Here is a 23020-nt window from a genome sequence, read left to right as displayed (position 1 = left end):
TTATGACGTGAGCCCTGTTATGCATGTATTCTTATCGGTTTCAGGGCTCATGTCTTAATGCACGTAGTTCTGTTCGATGGAAATACGTCCATTTCGTCGTTTCCTTCACGAAAGAATGGAACTTCATTTTCATGTCGTATAATTTCCCCTCGTAAATTGAACTTTTCCCAGGTAGATATTAAGCATTTCTATCTTGGAATCTCACTGATTTCTCATCTCATCTTATGCAAAAATCAGAAAAAGTTTATACAAAATTTGCAGAAGTACATTGTTGTAAAAACATTAATTGCTTGAGTCAAGTTCGTAATCTTGGAATGAAGTAACGTTGTTTCGTCCGGAAAGCAACGATTTATCATGAAAGTACAACTATTTTCAAAAGTGGGTATCCATTGGAGATTCATGTTTCTTGCAAGCCAAGTAACGCACGAGCCAAGTAACGCAGAGATAGTACTCGTGTTTAAAAAACCCTATAACCTATTCAGCAGCTCAAAACACTCCCATCAAGTCTGATGTCGATGCAGAGCGTTCACAAGTATGGAAAACCGGGATTGTCTTGGAATTTCATCAGCTCAGGGAAATCGGAGAAAAGTCTTTAAAAAAACTGGTAACTTGAAAAATCTTGAAACTTAAAATCTGAAAGAACATTGAACCGTGGAAAGCCCTGACATTCGTCGGTAATCATTTGGCGGAATCGATTGATCTTTTGCTCAGCAAGTTGCTTTTCAATCCTCATCAAGCTAAAGCTTTAAACTAAAAGTAGCATGGCGTGCTTTGCGATATTTCGATTGATCATCCATACAAACCCACGGAAAAGGATCGATAAAGAGGGTGTTCGTTTATGATCGATTCTTTAGCGTAGTTTCAAATGGAGGAATATTGATAGTCGATCTTTGACGCCTCCCGCCACTGCTCGGTAACGTGGATTTAAATGGAGGAAAATCAGCGTTGCCACGAAACCTTCGCAACTTTTCATTTCTTCATCCACCTCGCACGTTGCCAGCGGTCGATTTTTCTGTAAGATCGCGACACGATCGTTTTTCGTGAGAAATTTGAATGGAACCCGTGGTTGAAGAGGGGGCGGGGGGCCCTCCTGTGTCGTCACGGATCCAGGTCAAGGTCGCTTGACGTCACCGTGCGAGAATTGAATTATTCCGTGACGTAGCCCCCCCCCCCCCCCCTCCGGGCTCTGGCCCGTGTCAGCGTCAGTGTCGTTGTGCGTGCACGTTCATACGCAACACACGCTGATATATGGAGTGGTGATAATGCAGTGGGTCCCCACCCTATTTACATGTATGCATATTTTTATTGTGTCACGGGTCATTCTCCAGTGACGTCACCCTGAGACCCTGCTTTCAGTGAAGCCGTTCAAAATTTGACACGCTAAACGCCTGCCTACCCTACATCGGGAGATCTGAAAGTAGGCACGTGTGCTACCGCCATGTTGAGGAAGAACGCCGTATGAGCCTTCAGACGTTGCCAAACTTCCTTTGACAAATCATGAATTTTCTGAGAAATTTGGGAGTATTTTGCCTGCAAATTTTAATGGAATTTCGTTCGTAATTGGATCTTGAGAGTTTGCAGATTTCAAGGAAAAATATTCTCAACTATCCTCAAAAATTGGTATTCTCTGAGAGTAAATTCGACAACATTTGAATGTTTATACGGCGTTTTTCCTTAGCACGGCAGTGCACTGGTTTAGGATCAATGGCACATCGATGGCTGCAGCCCATAAAACGCTCGTATTTAAATTATCCACTTTTTTCTCTCTTTTTTTTCTTTTTTTTTACCAAGGGAAATTAACGGTCCCTAAATTTTGGAATTCCTCTGATTTTTCCAGACTCTTCAGAAAATATCTCGTAAAAATTTGAATTTTCATCTCCAATGAGTTAAAAGGGACGCTTAAGAAATTGAGTGAGTAATGTGGGTACGGTGCGCTCGGCGCCGATTTTTCCAAAATCTGTGATGAAAAGTCAACTCGTAACGGCAAGCTTGTATCTTAACTTTGTCCCGAAACACAGATGTGCGGTGTCGAACCAAACGTCACGCTTATTTCGACGGTGCAGACTTTTGCTGCGGATGCGTGGGGGGGGGGGGGGGGGGTAAAAATCCGATTCTGAGGGTTGCGTGTTCTATGACCGTTCCTCGTTACCTATTATACAGATCGTCGAGTCAAATCTCTCAAAGCGTTGCCTAGTCGGTGCAAACTTAAATGGGAACTTAGGGTTAGCGCACGGTTGACCTGTTTAGGAAACTAAAGCACGGTGCTTCAGACTCGGAGTTTTCCCCCGGACGTCTCGCGTTGACCTTTTGTGTCGCAGATCCGTCCGTCAACTTAAAACTGTTGGTCGTAAAATAATTATACAAAGTTACAGCTGAAAAGGCACAGCCAATGTATTCTCAGACGAAAAATGTGCGGAAATGACCCGACCTCATTTCCAAAATCTTTTTGTCGATGGCAAATTTTCCTCGTGGCGATTTCTTCTGTGGAGTATTGAAAGTGAGAGTTTGTAACTGGAATTGCATCATTGCCCGGTCGAATCACGCGATCACTCGGTTCTCAGGGGAACTTGAGCTGTCTATATCGGCTTGCATCTGCCTTTTCGAAATTTCTTGAGTCATCGCATCCATGACGTCACTCGACGTCTTTTCCCTCCAAATTCACCCTTCCAGGTAAATCCAAACAATTTTCCTTCCGAATGATTTTTAATCGGTCGTCCAATCGAAAATCAGAATATAATTATAAGAAACCTCAGGGTTACGGCCAAATTGGAAGGGTGATTGCAGGGATCATGTGCCTTTTAAGACTCGGGTTTTCAGAATATGGGGAGAAACCAATCCTGTCTCGTGAAAATTTACTCCTGTGAGTGGTTGCGATTCTGAGGCTTTGTCTATGACCTTGGATAGACACCGGCCTGATTTGTGGCAGCGTGCTGCTGAGGTCGTGTCGACAGATGATTACCGAATCGGCCTGACAGTGTTGTCAATTTTATCGTATACTCGGCACTTTTTACATTATTCTTCTCTCCAAGGTGTGGACACATCTTAGCAAACCGACAGTAGTGGACAGTCGCCGTAGATTTTGTTTGAGTTGGTAATGCCAGCGGGTGAAGAAGTAATCTGGCTCATATTTTTGTGGAAGATCATTCTTACGGATTCGACACCCGAAAATGTAACGTTTCATGAAGAAAGGACCTTTGGGGCACAAAAATCATGATTAATTCATTGATACCAGAACGAAGAAGAGTTGTCAACGGACATTTTGGGATAGAAAACGCCCAAAAATATCGAACCAAACTATTAAATTTTTCCCTGGAGCCCGACAAAAATTCCTTTAGTGAAAATTGTGGCATCTAAGATCCCTGACACCGTGGACGGTCACATTAAAGTGAATGATGTGCCAGTTGTACATACTTAAGCAACTCGCAAGTTTTCTCTTCAATAATCGCTACCCAATGCCATATTTTCAATTCAAGGAACCTCCAACGATGCAATGGATGCATTGAGAATGGCGTCACTGCAAGAGAGCCTGCCGTGTGCAATTTTCCAGCCCCGCAAAAAGAGCCGACTGTACCATGCTCATGCGAAACTGGATGTTTTTTTCCTATGCTCGCCACGAATGGGGCTCGTGTTGTCATATTTTTTGCCGGGTTATTTTTCTCCGTGCATTTGTCTCATCTCATCTCAACTCTGAAGGTGGGCAAATGTCGCTGCGCTTCGGCTCCGTGCCAGTTGGGAACAGCGAGCATTCGTTCCGACGTCGTCCATTCGCTCACCATCTCTCTACTTCTCTCGCAGTCTATTCCACGTCAAATATTCGATTTTCCGCTCTATTTGACAAAGCTGACGTCTTTTGTGACGTTGCCGTCCCTCTATTGACAGGCACCAAAGCAAGATCTAACTCATAGGCTAGATGTTTCAATTTCGGCATGGATATCTCCCAAGTGCCTCTTTCGGGAAACTATCGTAGTCACACCAGCTTTCGCAGAAATATGAAGCTGAAATCGCCTGGATTAGCCTCAAAGCATCACCAAGAGAAAGACAGAATATAGAGCAACCACATTTTCCCTCTTTTTTCAAAATATTTTTTATCGAAAAGTAAAATCAGGTTAAGTTTTTTCCCATTTTTTTCTTTTCCAACAATTTTATTTAAAAATTAAGAACCACCACAAGAGATGTGTGTCTTGTCACTATCCTCATGGATTTAATTAAAGTAAATTAAAGTCACAGTGATATTGAGAAGCAATATAACGCTAGATAATGCATGTCATCTAGAAGAATAGGAATTTTGGAATTCTTTGTCTTTTGTTTTAAGAAATTATATGTAGGTGGGGCAGGTAGAAGTACGCCTGTTTTGCTTTCTCGGTTGAGGTCATGTGAATTTTGAGACTCAAAAAGCTATTCTGGACGAGGCGGCGAATGCACGCATTACAATGAAGGACAAGCCCTGCCGTTATTTTGCAAGTATATCACCATTTTCTGCTACAGGAAAAGTATGCAATGCTTTATGACTTACGCCCCCCCTTCTTTTTTGTCAGTTTCAAAACTGGCTTGGTAGACGAATTCGATCTGCATAATGATGTACAGTTGGCAGCTCTGCCTGCGGATCCTCTCTCCGTTTCCCGTGAAACTTGCTGTCACCGTCAGAAGCGACATATTTTATCAAACGAGTCTGAGCTTACTTCTTCGAAGGTTTTGCATTTGTCTTAATGATAAATTTCAACTTTTGCATTACTCCGTCACCGTTTTGTGTCATCGTTGGGCAGTCGCCCTAAATTTAATTTTTCTAGTTTACTACACAAAATCCGCAGTTCGATCAAGCCGCCCCCCCCCCCCCCCCCCGCCATTGCTACACGGAAAAAATTATATTGCTGATTCAACAATTCAATTGCTAAAAAAAGTGACTGCAATATTTTAAGCTATAGATGTCAAAAAAAAAGAGAAAAAAAGCTACTGTAACCACTATTGTAAGCTAATTTAACCACGGGGTGGTTAAAATAGAATTTTTTTTTGTTGTAAAGTCTACATTGACATGGTCGGACTGGCTCGCATCTGAGGGCGTAGACCCTTGGCTGGTTGAAAGGGCGTCATGTGGCATTTCCTGGTAGGGCATCCCCTCTTGGAGAGGGATTCAGAAATTTTGGCAAAGCAGCACGAAGTTTACGCTATTTTCAGGTTCTAAGTTTATTCATTGTACAGAGTGCAAATTGCAAAATTGAACGTATTTAAGTAACCGACAGACTTCTGAAATTAAAGAAAACGTAAACAGATCAAAGACACAAGACGCATCCAAGCACCATTATTTCCAAAAGAACCGAGCCAGTGCTGCGGTTTACACGAGCTTAAGACGTGAGTCTGCAAATCCATCCTAATAAAGAAGCAGACAAGAACCTGAAAAAATAAGAAAGAACGAGTATCAACACAGCCGAAGATCGTAATCGGGCCTCTTTTTAACTTTTCTCCCGAATCTAAGCGACACCTCTTTGACAGCATATAGCAGAGCATTGAGAGCGCACGCTTCGCGTCATCGCGCCTTCAATTTTTCAGATGCAGCACGGACGTCCATCAAGTACGAATAGTTGTATCTCTGCGCCGTCGTAAACGCGCATCCTTTCCCTCGCTCTATTTCCATTGTTTTCGCTGGCGTTGTCTTATTCGCAGTGGTGCTTCAAACTAGTAACATGGAGCAGAGCATTGCGAGTTCAGGACTCTCGCCATCGCGTCTTACATTTTTCATATGCAGTGTGGACATCCATCTTGCGCGAATAGTTGTATCGCGTTTACATTTTAGATGTCTCTTACTTTTGAATTTCGAGATAAATTAAGGTTAAGTTTGCCCGAGCTATGCTATGATATGTCCAAATCAACAGTCATTTGAAAAGGAGGAAATATGTTTAAAGGTCTCTTAAGAGGTCTATAAAGGATGCGTATGTCTAAAAATCGAACCGACCATCACTTCTGAGGGAGTCACACATAGCGAATGAAGGAGGGGTATGATAAAGCGCCTGTATGTCAACAAAAAGGTGAAAATTTCCCAGAAAAGTGTTTACGCTTCAGAAAGTAGTTCTTGGACCTCTGTTCACCACTTTCATGCGTAAAAGCACCTTTCTTCACTCCTAGCTCTCTCTTCCTCCGTTCATTTAAGAAGTTTTCCGCATATATCCTCGGTCGTAATTTTTTTTCTCCTCTTATTTTGCTATGTGTCAGAGGGGCGCGTTATCGGAGCGCCAAGGGGGCGTATCTGCCAATGGCAGATTGGCCTTATGGCCAGTCCGAGCCTGTACATTGAAACATTGCAGTCACTTTTTTTTAGCAATTGAATTGTTAAATCAGCAATTTAATTTTTTCCGTGTATGACTAATCCCACAAGCTTTGAATCATTCCATGTTAGAAAACATTGGTTGTATGGAATGAAGCGGATTTTCATGAAACAGCCCCAAAATGGCAACTAGTTTGCTTTCTCATCGGTTATTGTCCTATTTGTGGCGAGTTTTCTTTTTCTTCTTTCCTATCTGCCTTTTTGCGTGGCAGAAAAATATGCCACGTTCTAATGAATTCTTTGATCCGGGCACCGGGAGGATTGTAGACCTAAGTTCTCGGCCAAGAGCCCCAATCATAAGAGTGGCACTGAACTGCGCTCAGTGCATCGATGATCCCATCGGTTTATTTTCTTAGAACGAGCCTCCAGGAATCTTGCGAGCGATATGCATAATCGGAAAAATGAAAGCGGTTGCTGGAAAAGTTGGGATTTTCGGGAAACGTAGCTGAGCCGTTGAAATAATTGTCCTTATGGAGGTTTTGGAAGGAGCCGAATGAGAAGAGATATAGGATTATAGGAATAGAAGTTTGAGGATGGCGAAAGGGGAGCGGGGGGGGGGGGGGGCGGCGGTTGGGCGACCTTGCGTCGGGCGATCCCCCGTGGACGGAGCCGGAGCGGAGGTCGGCGGCCCAGCCGAGGCCCGGGTCGCGGGTCGTTGTCGCTCACGTTCGTCGCTCGTCGTCGTCGCTCGTCGTCGTCGCTCGTCGCAAGCACAAAGAATCAAAGAATCAAAGAATCGCCAATTTTCTTTGTTTTCCGCGGGAAGCCAACCGGGATCCGGGAAAGCGAAACCGCGCCGCGGCCGCTAAAAATACCACCGCTTCACCCCGCCCCGCTCCCCTATCTCAGAAGCTTGTCGATCCATCGGAATCTCGAGAACCCAGTTTCGAGTATATCTCCAAATCAGGGCCAGGAAAACCTCGAGAAATTCTCCAATCATTTTCCCGCTAAAATTCAACATCTCGCGCATTCATACTCCCGTCCTAAGGAAAAATCTCTTATGAACATTCGAGAGTTGTCATATTTCCTCGGATGAAATGTCAACTTTTATGGAAAATTATAAATATTTTTCCTGGAAATTTTCAAAAAAAATGCTAACAAAATTCTCTGAAAAACTGGAAACAAATTTTTTTATAAGTTTACCAGGGAATTTCTGTTTCATCAAAGGAAATTTGGCAACTCCTGAAAGTCCATACGGCGTTCTTCCTTAGCACGACATTATAAGTAGTCCACCTCGCACTCAACAAACTTCTCCATCTCCCAATAGGATGAGGGGCCGCACAAGTATTATGCAAGTCATAATTCCCAATTTTTGACGCAACCTCTCACCCCATTTTCCAGAAAATAACGGACGAAGCTTTAAGAATGTCTGAAAAATTATTTTTAGGTTAAGATTTGTGCTTCTTTTTTTTCAAGGAAGACCAGGCTTAATCCGCCTACCCCTCCTTAGTTGATTACGTGCTTGAACGGTCCTTTGGACGAACTTAAATGAGGAAGAACACGCATGTGTGAAGAAGAACTTCGGGAAGTGTTGACGAATTACTTAACGCACTTTAGCGGCATGTTTGACTACCCTCCCCCGCCTCGTCACACAACCCCGGACCGGGACCCCTTTAATAATTAAGTAACGCTGCATTGGCAGACCCCCTCCCCGTAGGATCCCAAACATTGTGAGTAACTCTTGAATACCTACATGGCGGATGAAATTTAAAATTTTCTCATGACCAAGTGACAAATAACGTCTAAGAAATGAAGATGGTACATAGATTATATGTTGAGTGTTGTCGAGTTTCTAGAAAAAAGGATTGCCACAGTCAGGGAATACCAGGAAATGTCAGGGAATTTCAAAAAGTCAGGGAAAACCTGGAATTGTCACGGAAAATGACGAAAATGTCAGGAAAAAATTGTCAAGTCACCTTTATTTGCTTTCTAGACTAGGTTTGACGTTTCAAACAATAGATTGTGCGTGAAAATTATTTGAAATTATGTCTTTTTAACCATCTCGCATATCCTCAATTGGACGTATTTCTGTCAAACGGAACTAAGCGCCATCGGGGTAGGAGGGTAGAGGGGGGCTTGGATTGGCAGCGGAACCGGGCGTCGGGCTCATTCGTTCCTATATTCGCAATGCTTTTCCGTGGCGCTTAGTTCCGTTTGATAGAACGCGCTATCCGGGATTCTGAATTCCTCAAAAGGAACTAAAATTGGCGTTTAGTTCCGTTTGACAGAAATACGTCCAATTGTCAGGAAATTTCACCCAAATGTGACGGGGAAATCAGGGAAATGTCAGGGACTTTCATTTTCTTCATTTTGAGGCAACCCTGAGGAAAGCGGAGATTACTATTAAGAGGTTTAAGAAATGTTAAAAAATGGATGGGAAATTGAGAAAATAGGGAAAATAGGGAAAATTTCTTGAGAAGTGAAGTGGCGCGACAAGCATGTGGTAACGTGGTTTGGCGGTCGCGGTCAGGGTTGCAACTTGGAGCGGGAAGGGGGGGGGGGGCGGAGAAGGTCGCCCACTCGCGCGTCGCGTCGAGACCCACCGAAGGCGAAGGCAATGCACTTTATTTATCAAGCTTTTTCAACATTTCCTCAACGTAATCCGTTATACCTGAAGGCCCGCTCGTATCGCCAACACACCAACAATCCCAGTTATCATCCCGTCAGTAGTTGAATTTAAAACCCCTCTCAGACTAAAAGTTTGGAATCATTGTGGTTCCTGTGTCTCAGCTTCCTAGAAGGGTCTCAACTCGTCAAATTCAATTCGATCCGTACACCGAGAATCATTTTTTACGTACCATTTTGAAGAGGGAACATGTTGCAAGGGAGTGGTGTAAAGTCCACTCCACATTTTCTCAAGTGTCCCACTACGGTCTCACGAGAATGTCTCTCCTCGCTGCTATGATAGCGAAGAGAGCAGTACGTGCAAAAATTGAAAAATGTGTTGAGAAAACAGACTCAGAAGCTTCTGACTGGAAAATTTTATTGAAAAAAGCCTCCGTTCTTTGTCAAATTGCCACTAATCGTCCGGAAGGCTCCTGGGAATCGTTTGGATGATTAAAAATCGACTGATTTTATTTCAATTACGTAAAAAGGGTATTTTTCATTTTCATGCTAGGCTAGGGATAAGCAAGACAGCCGTAAGTGCTATCTACTGTTTGCTTTTGTAGTTACGTTTTGGACGGATGGACACACAACAAACACATTTTCGGTTAGAAATTGGCAGAAGAGGGCGGCTTTTTACTTGAAAGCACTGTTTTCATTGGCTCTCTGGAGAAATATTGTCTCTTACCGCTGTCTTGCCTGAAAGTACGCCATTTTTTGCGCACCAAGGGCTTTCTCACATGTCTCGTTTTGATATAATTAAGATGAATTTTGCTCTTTTAGCTATTTTAGTGATTTCATGTGAAAAAGATCAGACGAATTTTGAAGGAAACTCGATTTTGAAAATTTGACACTTACTATGCTCTCTTCGCTGTCACGGTAGCACGCATATTTATGGCTCAGGCCGTTGTATCAGACTTTATGTGAATCGATGCATTCGATGAATCATCGATGTAATTATCTCGAACTTGGCTCACGCATCAGCAGCAAAATTTATTAAGTTTTACTTTTTTGTTTGTTTCAGGTGAGTATCCCATCAACTTCCTCACTTCTTTCGCACTATCTATCGTGTCGTAAGTCAAGATATTTTTTTTATTTTCTTCTCGATTACTAGAGGGTCTACCTGGCCTTGATTGGAAGGCCGTATTCTTTCCTGTTGTTGAAGTAAGAATAAAAGAATCTATCCTCGAGTTCAGCGCAAAACGAGAAAGTATTTTTAATGGCATGTGTAAGGGGTAAAAATGACTTCGATAGACGGAGCCGACTTTAACACACTAATACTCAAAAAGCCTACGGTAATAATGAAGGCATACCCTGATAAATCGATCGATATAAGTGTAAACGGCAAATCAACCGATCCATTGCAAAGCTCGCCACACCATCAATTATGGAAATCCTGCCTGATTCGTTTGAACCGAAATTAAAGGGGTTAACCCGCGACTCATGATTTTTCTTCAAAATTTGGAAGGAGGACGTCAATACTTCAATTTAAGTCCCTAACGAAAAACTTCTTGCTCGAAAATGGAGTCTACTTGCATAATTTTAGCCACAAATTGGCTGAATATCGCTCATTGAGAGGCAGACATCTCATTATCATGGAAGTATGATGTGTTTTTTGAAATAGGAGGGTCAAGGGAGTTGAGATGAAGATTTTTCACCCCTTTGCCCTCTCTTTTGCCCCCTGTCCTCCCATTCGAAAAAGAATGAACTTTACGGACTGCAAATGCGCCCAAAATCAATGAACATGCGTCCTCGTGGGTCGAACTGAATTTTTCCGGGCTTAAATTGAAGGATTTACATTCCTCTGTAAGATTCCGAAGAAAAACCACGAGTAGGAGGTTTGTCCATTTAACTGGGGCTCAAGTGAGCCATGCCTGTTTAATTACAATTCTGCCTCGTGGTGGATTTTGACGAGAAAATGAAAGCGTGGGTGGGAAGCTGAGCTGGAACATCCCGCCATTGGATGATCATAAAGAGCCATGAGGCCGATGAGGAGACGAGGACGACCTTGGAAGGGAGCTCTCCGCCGGGCTCAGCTCAGAGTCGGGTTTTCTCGGGAGCTTAACGGGTCGCCCCCCTCCTCTTCCTCCCTTGCCCCCCCCCCCCCAATCCCCCATCCCCGATATAAGCTCGGGCTCGAAAATAAATCAGGTGACTGACCACGCTGGACGTGGCGTCACGTGTTGATGGGCGCTCATCTGAGAGTGAATAATCGGTGAGTCACCGATGACGGACACCGGGTCACCGCCCGCCTGTTTTTCCAAAAGAGAACCACGAGCGTGGAGCTGAAGAGAAAACGCTGTAGAATCACCGATCCGAGGGAGCGCGCCTCCAACTTATTCTGGGTCAATAGACCAATAGATAGGAGATGGATCGTAGCCTCCGAGCTCATCGTTGAAATCCATCGACGGAAAAGTCAAATTTGTCGTATTTCTATCAAACGGAACGATGTGCATTATGACGTGAGCCTTCTTATGCACATATTCTTATGGGTCTCAGGGCTCATGTCTTAATGCACATGTTCTGTTTGTTAGAAATACGTCCAGTTTCAATAATCAGCCCGCAGTCCCGCACCGAACCGGGAAAAAGGTTTGACATTGTATTCCTCCTTAACACTCGATTCCAGGGACCAACTTCAGCGACAATTTCGTGTTCAAAATATATTTTCTCGTCCCTAAATTTTGAACCGGACGAAATTTACGGCTAGTTGGATTTAAAGCCACCCCTAACTCAAATGCCACTTGGTTAGTATCTATTATATTCGGCCCAAATAGTTGTGGTCTTACGATGAAACAAGTCTCTGGTGAAAGGTTTACATTGGTCGTGATTTTGAAGCGAGAATTTTAGTTGCCAAAATTATTCAGAAGCATTATTTTACTCGTCTAAAGTCTAGATTTAGATTAGAAAAATTCAGGATTTTTTGCGTTGTCCGATTTCTTTAATGTGGGTTGCATATCCCGTTTCTGATTTGAACGCTCCTCCTCCATCCTCTACACTAATAGGACTTCAAAGCAGTCAGTTTTTCAAAAATTGCACAGCCTCGTGACATTTCATGAAATATTTCACGGAATTCTCCTATCTCTCACACGTTTCTTTCGTTTCATGCCAAATGCTGCGGTTTTCATCCTCCCAAAGCACGGGTACATTTTTTCGGGTGGTTTAACGGAATTTTTCGCGGAAATGGAGACCTTGACATTTAACATTTTATGATTAGTGTGGCAGGAAAATCAGAGCAACTCCTCGTTGGTTGTGCCGTTTAGGTGTGCTCAAGTCATAGACCCCTCTTTTGGGTCGTTGTCAGGTGTGCGTTAAAAAATTGACAGATTCTCACTGCTCAGGCATCCTCGTCGCAGCCTCGCAACACGCGTCATGTATTCATGATGCCAGCGAGGCAGAGCTTTTGACTTTTTTCGAAAACGTTAAAAACCTCTCATCTCGCGCTTGCCGCAGTGAACAGCTTACGTAAAAAAAATCAAGAGCATGCTGGGTAAGAGGGATTTTAGCGCTTTAATAGGTTAGCGGAAATTTGATGAAATTTGACGTAGTTTGATGAGCATTGTCAGGGGATTAAGTTTCAGCTGAGTGAGAACAGAGGAAACCGTAAATGAAATCATGAACTTAATGAGTTGACCACCAGACAAGGTAAGAAAACCCAACAGCGTAACATTACACTTTCTCTTATCAAAACTCCACGCACAGCACGATGCATACAGAAAAATATGTCCAAATTCAACTCAGAAATAAGAAATTAGCGTTTACTGCGCTCGTTAAGTCAAATTACGTCTCGCTTGTCAAAGGACCAAGGTTTTCCTATATCCAATTGACAACTCAATGAATTTCATTGTTCTCAACGATGAAACGATTTTCTTAGCGTGAGATATTTTTCTTGGCAAGTTTAAAAATGTGCGCATCAAAGAAGGAGAACTTTAGTGTGAAACTCAACATCGGCTACTTTTCGAATGATAATGGCCGATCTAACGTACGTCGATGAAGGTTTTTTTTAAAGTGGAAAGATTGACCTTCCTAATTCAAAATTACTCTTGACATCAGTCGATTTTGGGATTTTTCTACGTGTCTAACGTAGTCAACTTCGAATTTTGAAAAGGAAACATATCTTGTGATGCTCTAATTCGTACCTTGTTCAGTTTTCCGACGATCTATCTACTGAAAAACGGACATCAGGTAGATCCCGATCCATTGCACGTACCAGAGTGATTCGAAAGTCGATAATTTCTTAATCATCGCATCATGAATGATAATGTCTGATCGGTGCAGGATAATTTCTGGGTCTCTAGATTTTTCCCCAAAAGTCCCTGAAACTTCCGTGACGCTGCATTGCGTTACGTATAAGTGAGCCGAACTGTAACGTACACGCATCTTTGACATGCATCCGTCGCAGGCAATTAGCAATTGTCGATCATTTGCAAGCGGCTAACGTGTTACCTACTTGGATAAATCGCAATATTGCCGTGCTGAGGAAGAATGCCGTATGAACATTCGAGAGTTGCCAAATTTATTACGGAGGAAAGTTATGAATAGTTTGCCTTTAAATTTTCAGAATCTTTAGGTGAAATTGCGAACAAAATTATCTGAAAAATTGGGAGGAAAATATTCACAAGTTTACCAGAAAATTCGCGTTTTATGAAAGGAAAGTTGGCAACGCCTGAAGGTTCATACGGCGTTTTTCCTTAGCACGGCAAAATAATGCGCAGCGGCATGAGCATGATGAAGGTTTCTTTGGTGAAGAACTTCAAACGTATACAATCTCGGCTGGGAGCGCCTTCATTTTCCTGTGATACCATACGCTTTTTCGTACAGTTAGGTTAGTTGCCTATCCGGCTCAAACCCAAGTAAGATCACGGATTTCACCATTTTCACTACATACTCACAGTAGTGTGCCAGTTGCTATCATGTTTTCATGAAGGATATAGCGATATAGGAATGAGTGAAGAAAGAGCACCTCGATTAAAGAGCCTCATTGTGCCCCTTCTTGGAAACGCTAGGATTTTGTTCAAATGTGTCCCAAACATAACCTCATTATTAGACAATCCTCCAGTGAAAGCTTTCGTTCGAAGCTCGTTTTGAAGATACAGCCTCGCGATTTGTGCAGTTTTTACTGCATATCAAAAATGACAATATTTTGAAGTTTTTCGCTTAAAAAACAATCTAACCGATTTTTTTTTATCATTCTTATCTGAGGTACAATTTCATCAGTTGATGTTACTCTGAAATGAAAAACGGTGTTCACGGATCATACCAGTAATGAGTGATTATTCGTGAAAAAGAGTTTCAAATTATATGATGAGTATCCCAGATCACTTGTGTGCGGCTTTTTTCTCGGTTATTTTTGGTCGGACCATGTTTGGGACCGGGGGGTTAAATAGGGAATGAACCTTAAGGATACCGAGGGACTTCGAAACCATCAAAGTATTTGATTCCTGAAGTCCATACTCAATTAAAGTAGCCACCCCAAACATCATCCAACCTGAAGTAATCGAGATAAAAGTCTGGTACGGGTGGTCTGGACACCTCGTATAATCTTTGCATTGCTGTGTCATGAATGATCGCTGAATCAACGCTAGTGTTAACAACAGTCTTAATCACCAAGTAACGTCAACGGATGGAATGGCGCCCCACAAAATAGAAATTAAATCAATGAAAGTTATTTAATAATCAATAAGTTTTAAAGTATTAGCATTTTTAACAGTAAAAAATGTAAACTTTGCAACTTCGCAACACTGTATTGCCAAAACTTTCACTTTAGGATCCTCTCAGCATGAGGTTTTGTTTGGGACTGATTTGAACAGAGTCTCTGCTTTTCCCAAAGAATCGACTAAAGTTGTCTTTTAACTGAAGCTCCACAAAATATTCACATTTTCTATATAAAAGTTTCTAATGACACTCCGGTAGAATAAGACGCTACGAGGCTTCTCATCCTAAAACTCCAGCCAGCACAAGTAATGCGTCCAATGATGTCGATGATATCGCCTTGATACAATTATTCGCACCCTATGGACACGCGTGTTGCGTATGACAAAATAGAAGGCGCTCAGATCACTCTGCCAAATGAAGCAGTGCACGCTGCACGCAGCAGCGTGTGGCGCGCCATTACGAATTTGTGGCGAGCTGGAATTCTCTAAAACTAGAGCAAGAGCACAAGAAAGGATATTTTAGCACCATTTTTACATATCAGGATATGATATCCCCTCACCACACCAAGTCGTGACAGCGTGTGGCCACGAGCACTGCTTCATGGGCTAACAATGCTAAAATAATCAGAGCGCCTTCAATTTCTAGCATGCAACACGGATGTCCATGGTGTACAAATAATTGCATCAAGAAGGCGTAATGAATGATATCATCGCCGTCCGCTCGGTTATCAATACTGGAACGTCCAGGAAGAAGGCTGAATGAACACTCGACCGTTGCCAAAGTTCCTTCTATTTAATACGAAATCTTTTGAAACTTGTAAGCTCTTATTTTTTTAAATTTTTAGATTTTCTGCACAATTTAATTCACAGGCAATTATGAAAAAATCAAGGAAATGTATTCCTAATTTTCCTCCAAAGTAAAGTTTTACCTGTCAGAAAAAATTGGCAATAACTGGATCTTCAAATGGCGACGCGACAGGCTCTTTTCAACAAATTTTGAGAAAAATTGGACGTATTTCTATCAAACGGAACTATGTGCATAATGACGTGAGCCCTGATATGCACGTATTCGTATGGGTCTCAGGGCTCATGTCTTAATGCACATAGTTCCGTTTGATAGAAATACGTCCAATTGAGGATTGGTTTTTCCTGTTAAAAAATTAGACATGAGCAGAGGTATACAATATCTCAACCGGGAATCCGCTTTTTTTTTACTTTAGTCATCGTTGTGTATGGAATGATACAGTGATAACCTGCCAGACAGCGCGGCGCGTCTTTACGATCCGTATTATTTATTTTACTAATCTGCTGATTTTCTCTTGTGTTTTACAGAATGGAGATCTATGCATTTCAATTCTACACCCACCAGTAGATGACCCCCACTCAGGTGAACTGCCCTGCGAAAGGTGGAACCCCACTCAGAATGTCCGGTAAGCACAATCGTGCCTCATGCTTAGGCAGGAGCTGGGTTTTTCAATATCTCTTAACCCTTTACGGTCTGGCGGTACTTATTCATAAAGAAGCATTTTTTGGATTTTTACAAATTAATATTTTCTCTGTTGCATAATTTTGCACGTTTTCTTCAGCGTTTTCTTTTTTAGAAATATTATTACCAAAAATTTGGGACTTAACATAACATATAGACTTGTGTCCCCTAGACTTCAAGATCCAAAATTAATTCATGCTGTAGAGGGTTAAGTTGAATGACTTTATGGGCATTTTTCTGTATCCATGAAGTGGTGCATCTTAGTGGCGTTGCTATGTGCAAGGAAACATTATGAAAGGCAGGCAATTCTACAATTCTATGACGAAAGGCAAAAAGACAGGGATTAATTGAAATATTTCTCACAATCAGTGGGAACTAGCCCTCATCAGAATTCCTTCTCAGGGCCCTCTTATAGTCATAAACTTTTTATTTTTTACAATACTAGTTTGCATTTCAATTGTCATCGTAGAATGATAGATTTTTATGGGTTCTAATGATTAGGTCTTAGTCTTGTCATTCAACTCATTCCACACATACTCACCCAAGGTGGTCATTCTATTCCATGGTGTGATTTTTGATGGGATCCATCATAATTTTTAATAGAAATTATTTTCATTCAAGAAATTTTTATTGAGAATGGAAAGAGATATTGCGGGACTATGCATCAACATAAAACCTTGTCCACTCGAGCGCGAGTAGCAGAACTTGGGGCAAACTTGTTCCAGGAACTTATAACTTACTTATAACTTGCTCCGCGAAACCCCAGGTCGTGGAACTCATTCGCCTAAACTACGCTCGTTGGGGCAAGTCCTAATACTTATGTTTGAAAATGGTTGAAAGTTTTGAATAGTGGTCCCGTTGCAATTAAATTCTAACAGTGTTGTTTCCACTCTTTTCAGAACAATTCTTCTATCTGTGATCTCCTTATTAAATGAACCTAATACCTACAGTCCTGCAAATGTAGATGCCTCAGTCATGTACCGCCGCTGGTTTGATTCCAAAGGAGCAGATAAAGAATACGAAAACATCATCAGGTACGCAAGTGTTTCTTGATTCTTTCACCCCATAAATTCTTGATCTCGCTAGCTCAACGTCCTGCTGTAATCATAGGCTTTATGCAGGATCCCTGCAATTGTTCCTCTTCCAGGGATCTAGAAAAGTTAGGGAATCTGTAAAAACCGGAAAGTCAGGGAATTATCCATTCGTAAAGAGACAGCACTGAGCGTTTGCCCTGGTCGGTCGTGTATCATCGTTGCCAAGCTTCATTGAAATTTCCAAGCCTTACTGAAACGATACATCTCTAATCTTGTGTGAATGTAGCAGCGCAGGGTTTACCTTTCCAAAAGTAATTAAGTAATTTAAAAAAAAGGTCAGAGGATTTTGCCAAAATTAATCAGGGATTTTTTTTCTTTTTGTTTTTTTTTTTAGAAAAGTGAGGGAATTTTGAATTTGTTGTAAATAAAGACAAACATGCATAATTCCTAGAAGTGAGTAACAATACCACAGCTGAGGAAGGCTGTTGAACACCTTGACAAGGCGCAACTTTAAACATTTGGATTCATATTGCCTTTGTAAAATTTCATGCAGCACAAGATTCGCGCTTCGAAAATTGCTGATATTATCGGCGTTTGAGTTTAGCAGAGATTCCTGCTTGGCTCGGAAGGTTAGGGTTGACAAAAATCCTGCCGCAGATCATCAGTAAGCAAGAGCGTGTCACCGATGCGTCTCTACTCTCAGCTCTAGTGGAGAAAGAAAGAACTTTATTTGGCTTATGCACTGGCAAAATCGCCGCAGACCTGCAGTGAGTTGCATTGCTGAGCGGAAAAGCGCTCGCCTCGCAGACGTGAGATCTATGGTTCGCGTCCACCAGCAGGATATTTTTTAACGCCTTTAACATATTTATAAATGCCGCGTAGGGCATGGAAGGATTATTTTTTCCAAAAAATAAGAGAGAGGGTTGCATTTTGATGCACGTAATTGAAAAGGGCCCCTCTTGCTTCGGAGAAACTTCTGGATCCAAGGTCCAGGGTCCCTGTATTAGGGTATACAGGGACCGTCCGATAAACTTGTTTTTTCTTAGAGGAAAAAGCAGACTCCAGACAGAAATTAATGTAACATAGTGTACAGTTGACATCCTTTAGTATAAATTACGTAAGACCTTTTCCCCATTTTTAGACTCCCATACACCTCCTTGTGCAGCACCGTAAGGCATCCCTTACCCCCCCCCCCCTCTAAAAATTACATAAGGCTCGACTGACCCCCCTCCCTTTTTTTTTGGTTCAAGTATCGCAGATCGAAACATTACGTTTTCCGTTAGAAAACAATGAAATTTTTAAGCCAAAATTTTTATTAGTGAAACTAAATTTCTGGAGTAAGTTCATAGGAAAGATTAATGATATAATAATTAGTTTAATAAACAAAAATACGGACCAAAATTGAAGATTTTTTCGGCCTTTGGAATAAATAGTTAAAAGTATAAAGTTGACATAAGGATGAAGTCACTACTCATCATTCCACGGAATGGAGAAGTGGGAATAAAGAAAAATGATAGGGCATGGTTCGATCGGTCAGCAATAGGTGGTTTCCTGATTTCCTCTATTTCATCTTGAATTTTATTATCAACCTCACGAAAAATGGATTTTTGCATTTTCTTGAAATATAGGCTAAAAACCTGACGTAAAGCTCAGCCGTGCCCTCTCCTCCCCCCTTGTAAGGCACCGATAGGCTGTTAGAGACCCCCCCCCTCCCCTTAAGAGCCTTACGTAATTTATGGACGGCCCTTTATTTGTATTTTTTGTATTCCTTATGGTCTTTATTCCTAATCATATAGATAATAGAATAGAAATCATGCAGATTTTCCTTTTAAAAAACGGGGTGTTTAAGTTGGTTTGAGTTAAAAAGATTCCTGCTTGGCCCGAAAGGGGAGGGTTGACAGAAATCCTTTGGCGCGTGGGGAGTGCAGTGAGTCTGCAGAAAGGAAACATTGATGCTCCCGATTGCGCACCAGACAGTTTGCGATGGAAATTCGGCAGGATTTTTGTCAACCCTACCTTCGAAGCTCAGGAAGGAATCTCTGCTGAACGTTCGACTCGATATTATCTCCCAACCAAGATATCAATGTTTTTATTGTACACTGATCACAGAAAAGTTGAATTTTCTGCGCCCAAAAAAACCAGTCTGTGTTAATCATATCGCATACTACATCGGTTTTGGCCTGGCGTTTGTCTTGATCGAGCAGTGTTCCCTCCCCGCCGAGTGTCGTTCAAAGTGTTAACAATGAGGAGCAGCTTAGGGGAAGTACCGAGATTTAGGTTTGTATCTAGGAAAATAATTAGTCTCCCTGCACCAAAGTTCCTTTTCTCAAGGACAGTCGTATGTAACCAGTTGAACCTCTCAAGAATTTTTTGTTACATTATTAGTTATCCTGCAATGACATTAAATTCAGGTTCTTTCTACTTCTTTTCATCAGGAAACAAGTATCTGGAGGACGTTTAGAAGCGGAAAAAGATGGTGTTACCATCCCAATGACACTGGAGGACTACTGTGTAAAAACAAAAGTGAAACAACCAGAGGCACCTTTAGACATGACAGATTTCTATGTTGATGACTATGATCTTGATGATGATGACGATGATGAAGACCTATCAGGTGATGATTTTGCTGGAGATGGTGATGACAGCGGTAACGGAGAAACGTAACCTCTGTTTTCTTCTTTCCAAACAATTATGCCCCTCTTCAATCCTTTTTTTTCTCTCTTTTTTTATTTTCTTGGAGTTTAAAATTTAAGTTGAAGAAAAGTTGAGTTCTGCAGTGTTTTTATTTTTTTTTCTGTAGAAGGAATCATTTGAGTCTGTATTTAGAATCAAGAGTCAAAGTATTCAAGTAAATTTTAGCAACTAGGTTCATTTTCTCTAGCATGGAAAAAGAAAAGAAAATGTTGCTAATAGTCTTAAATCCGACCTGTCCATTAAAATGACATATATTTACATTGAAATTGCATGAAATTGTAATTATTACACCGGAAAAAGTGTCACTACTTCGTTGGGAATTAGTTTTCTCAATAAAACTATTGTCTCCTTTTGTAGCTTAGTCATGCTTTCAAAACGCAAGTAAATACTACAGATCATGGAAGTATCCGTCCAAATTTTGCACCATCCTCAGTTGCTAAAATCTGCTTTAAGACTGTTCAAACTTATCATTTTTTTTTCTTTATTTGTACAGTCGAGTAAAACTTCCTCATCATTTTTCCCCCAATCACAATGAATCAAGTCACATTTGCCATTCTAAGTCCCTTTATTTCTCTCACATCTCATCTACATCATAATCAACTCATTTAATCAAGTGAACCGTACCTTAATAGCTGCCGGTACATAATTTTTTTCAATTTTTTTTTGTTTCGGTGGAACTCATTAGTGTAGATCCGTAAGCTTCTGAAATAATCTATTAGGTTAGTCAGCGAGGAAGAGGAGAAAAAAAGGGCGATGAAAAGGCGATAGAACTATTTGATAATTTTTTTATGAATGATAATTTCAGAGATCTGTTCTTTGTGGAAACACTTGATCTTTCTATCTTTGATGAGTGTTAAAAGGAAAATATTTTTTTGAAATTCTAATTTTTCATGATTTCCCCTAAGTTTTTTGTACATCAAAGGTGTCAAATCATGATTTCAACTTGAAACCTCAAAAGGCCGAGAATATATTATGTAAAGTTCATTTCATTGCGTTTTTTTCCTCGAGTAATTTTTCATCTTCATTTTCTCTAATGTTTACCCTGAATTTTGAATCATAAATGGCTTCATTTAATCATTCACCGACAACCGTTACTTTCCCTCTTTTAATTGCCATCAGATGTTTTCAAAGGAAGTCAAATATTATTCTGTCTAATGGGTCATTCTGTAAGAAAGAGAAGGAAAGGGTAAACATATTTATCTTGAAAGAGAGGGGGAAAGGAAGCGTAAGGAGAACCAAAATAACACTGTTCGTTAAAATTGACTGCTTCTCAGCTTACTCGAGGAACCCTATAATGTTTTGTAAGACAAAAATAATGTATGAATTCCTCCCTGCTTATTCTCTCAAAATGGTAGCAGTATTTGGAATTTTAATGCACAGCGCTGATTCTGCATCAATGAGTTGTTGCATTTTTTGATGTCTGATGGGCAATAGAACTGGACAATAAAGTGAATCTTACTCTTTAAGTGTTCAATACATTCTGTAAGAAAATGTCTTTAAGATCAATTAAAACGTGCTCAAATTCTTTTAGGGCTACATTAGTAAGCAGTAGCATATCCAAATACCCTCAGGTTACTATGTTTGTAAAGTAACATGCTTAATCAATTTTTAATCTTCCAGCTAACAACAGTCGTATCTTGCTTTTTTTTTAAGACTCTAGATGTCATGTTACAACTAGACTGTTCAGAATTCTTGTTGGTTATTATAATTTTATTCAATTTTTCAATTAGTTTCTCAGTTATGATAAACTAGTCAATGGACCAGTAGACAAGGTACAAAGTTATAAGCATTCTGATACATGTTCCATTATCAAAATTTCATGTAGAACACGATTTTTGCATCAAAAATTACTGAAATCAACTCCTAAGTAAGGTATTCACGTTTTCATTTTACATTGTTTATGGGAAATTTGAATTGCCCGGTCACAAGAAATGCAATACTCTTCGTGAGCCCAATCCTATACTACCACGGTTTTGGCTGGCCTCTCAATCGAGCAATTTTCATTTCCCAACTTGTGTTGTTCAAACTATAAACAACTCACTATAACTGAGCCAAATTGTCAAGATTGAGGTTGCCAGACTTTCATATTGCAGAGACTATCATGGTAACATTTAGTGTGCGCTTTAGACTCACGTAGACCATTGTGTTTTCATTAGCAAGCTGTTTAAATTACTGTATCAAAAAACATCAAATATCTTGTTTAGGAGTCAATATCAGTAATTTTCGTTGCTCGAATTGTATTCTACGTAAAATTTTGGCTATGTAACATGTTGCAGAATGCTTGACTTGGTACATTGTCTAGTGGTCCATTGGTATGATTCTGAACTGCCACCGAAATCAAAGTATTGTAGGGAAAAATTTGAAAACTGAGCCAGCTGAGTGTCTTAGTGAACTACTTCTTCGGAACAATCCTCAATTCCCGTGCTCATTTTCTCAATCATTAGTTTTCAGAAGTTAAAAATTGCTTTTGTATGAAAAGAGTGAAAAGAGAAAAATGATTTTGTATTTTAGTTTCTTATTTATTGTATATATTGTTTTTAATTATTTCGTAACATAGGTTGTTATCATTTCAAATTTCTGTTCTTTGTAAATAATCTTCCTCTTGCTTGGCAAGTTTTCTCTTTGTTTTATTTTCATTATTTCTCCTTTCTATTTTTTTCTTGACTTAATGTCCTCTCAGATTTTAATGGAAGTCTCTATGTGTAATTAAAACTTGTGATTAAGTGAAAGTAATAAAGAAGAATGCAAACAGGTACTGTGAATAGTTAATTTGAGTTCCATTTGCCCAAATTTCATCTTATCTTGATGAATATTTAACAGTTAAAAAATTCCTAAAAGATACCCTCAATTTTCGCACTTTGTGAATCGCCCTTTGGCTCCCATGGTCCACAGTAGGAGATTTTATAATCCACCTCATCTATCCAATACAAAATTTAGGAGCCATTATGTGCGAGTCTTTGCTTTTTTCTAAGTTTTAAAAACAAGAAAACAGAAAAAAAATTTGAAAAATGGTTTGGAAAAATGAAAAAAGTAGAGCAGTGATCATGTGCACAGAAAAAAATACTCTAATCACCATCAATAATGGTAGAAAACAATGTATATCACTTTAAATGTCTCCATAATATACCAACGTACTCCATTAATCAAAACCAAAATATTTATTTTTAAATGTTTAATGTGCACCCAAGATGAAACCAATCAAAAAAATGTTTATCTGCAATGCTGCATGTGCATG

At 40.5% G+C, this 23020-nt stretch overlaps 1 protein-coding gene across 1 annotated transcript in view; it reads left to right on the top strand.

Annotated features, from left to right (window-relative positions):
• Nucleotides 1-22540, top strand: part of LOC109042028 (ubiquitin-conjugating enzyme E2 R2) — a 66976-nt gene extending 44436 nt beyond the window's left edge. The window contains exons 3-5 of the mRNA XM_019058578.2: nt 15904-16001; nt 16957-17091; nt 19527-22540. Coding sequence (XP_018914123.1) covers nt 15904-16001; nt 16957-17091; nt 19527-19755 — 462 coding nt within the window. The 3' untranslated portion in view covers nt 19756-22540. The remainder of the gene's footprint in view (nt 1-15903; nt 16002-16956; nt 17092-19526) is intronic.
• Nucleotides 22541-23020: the final 480 nt, after the last annotated feature.

This window comes from Bemisia tabaci, chromosome 6 (genome assembly GCF_918797505.1).
Source record: "Bemisia tabaci chromosome 6, PGI_BMITA_v3".
Taxonomy (NCBI): Eukaryota; Metazoa; Arthropoda; class Insecta; order Hemiptera; family Aleyrodidae; genus Bemisia; species Bemisia tabaci.
The sequence above is the reverse complement of the archived record's forward strand: the minus strand, read 5'-3'. Positions and strand labels throughout refer to the sequence as shown.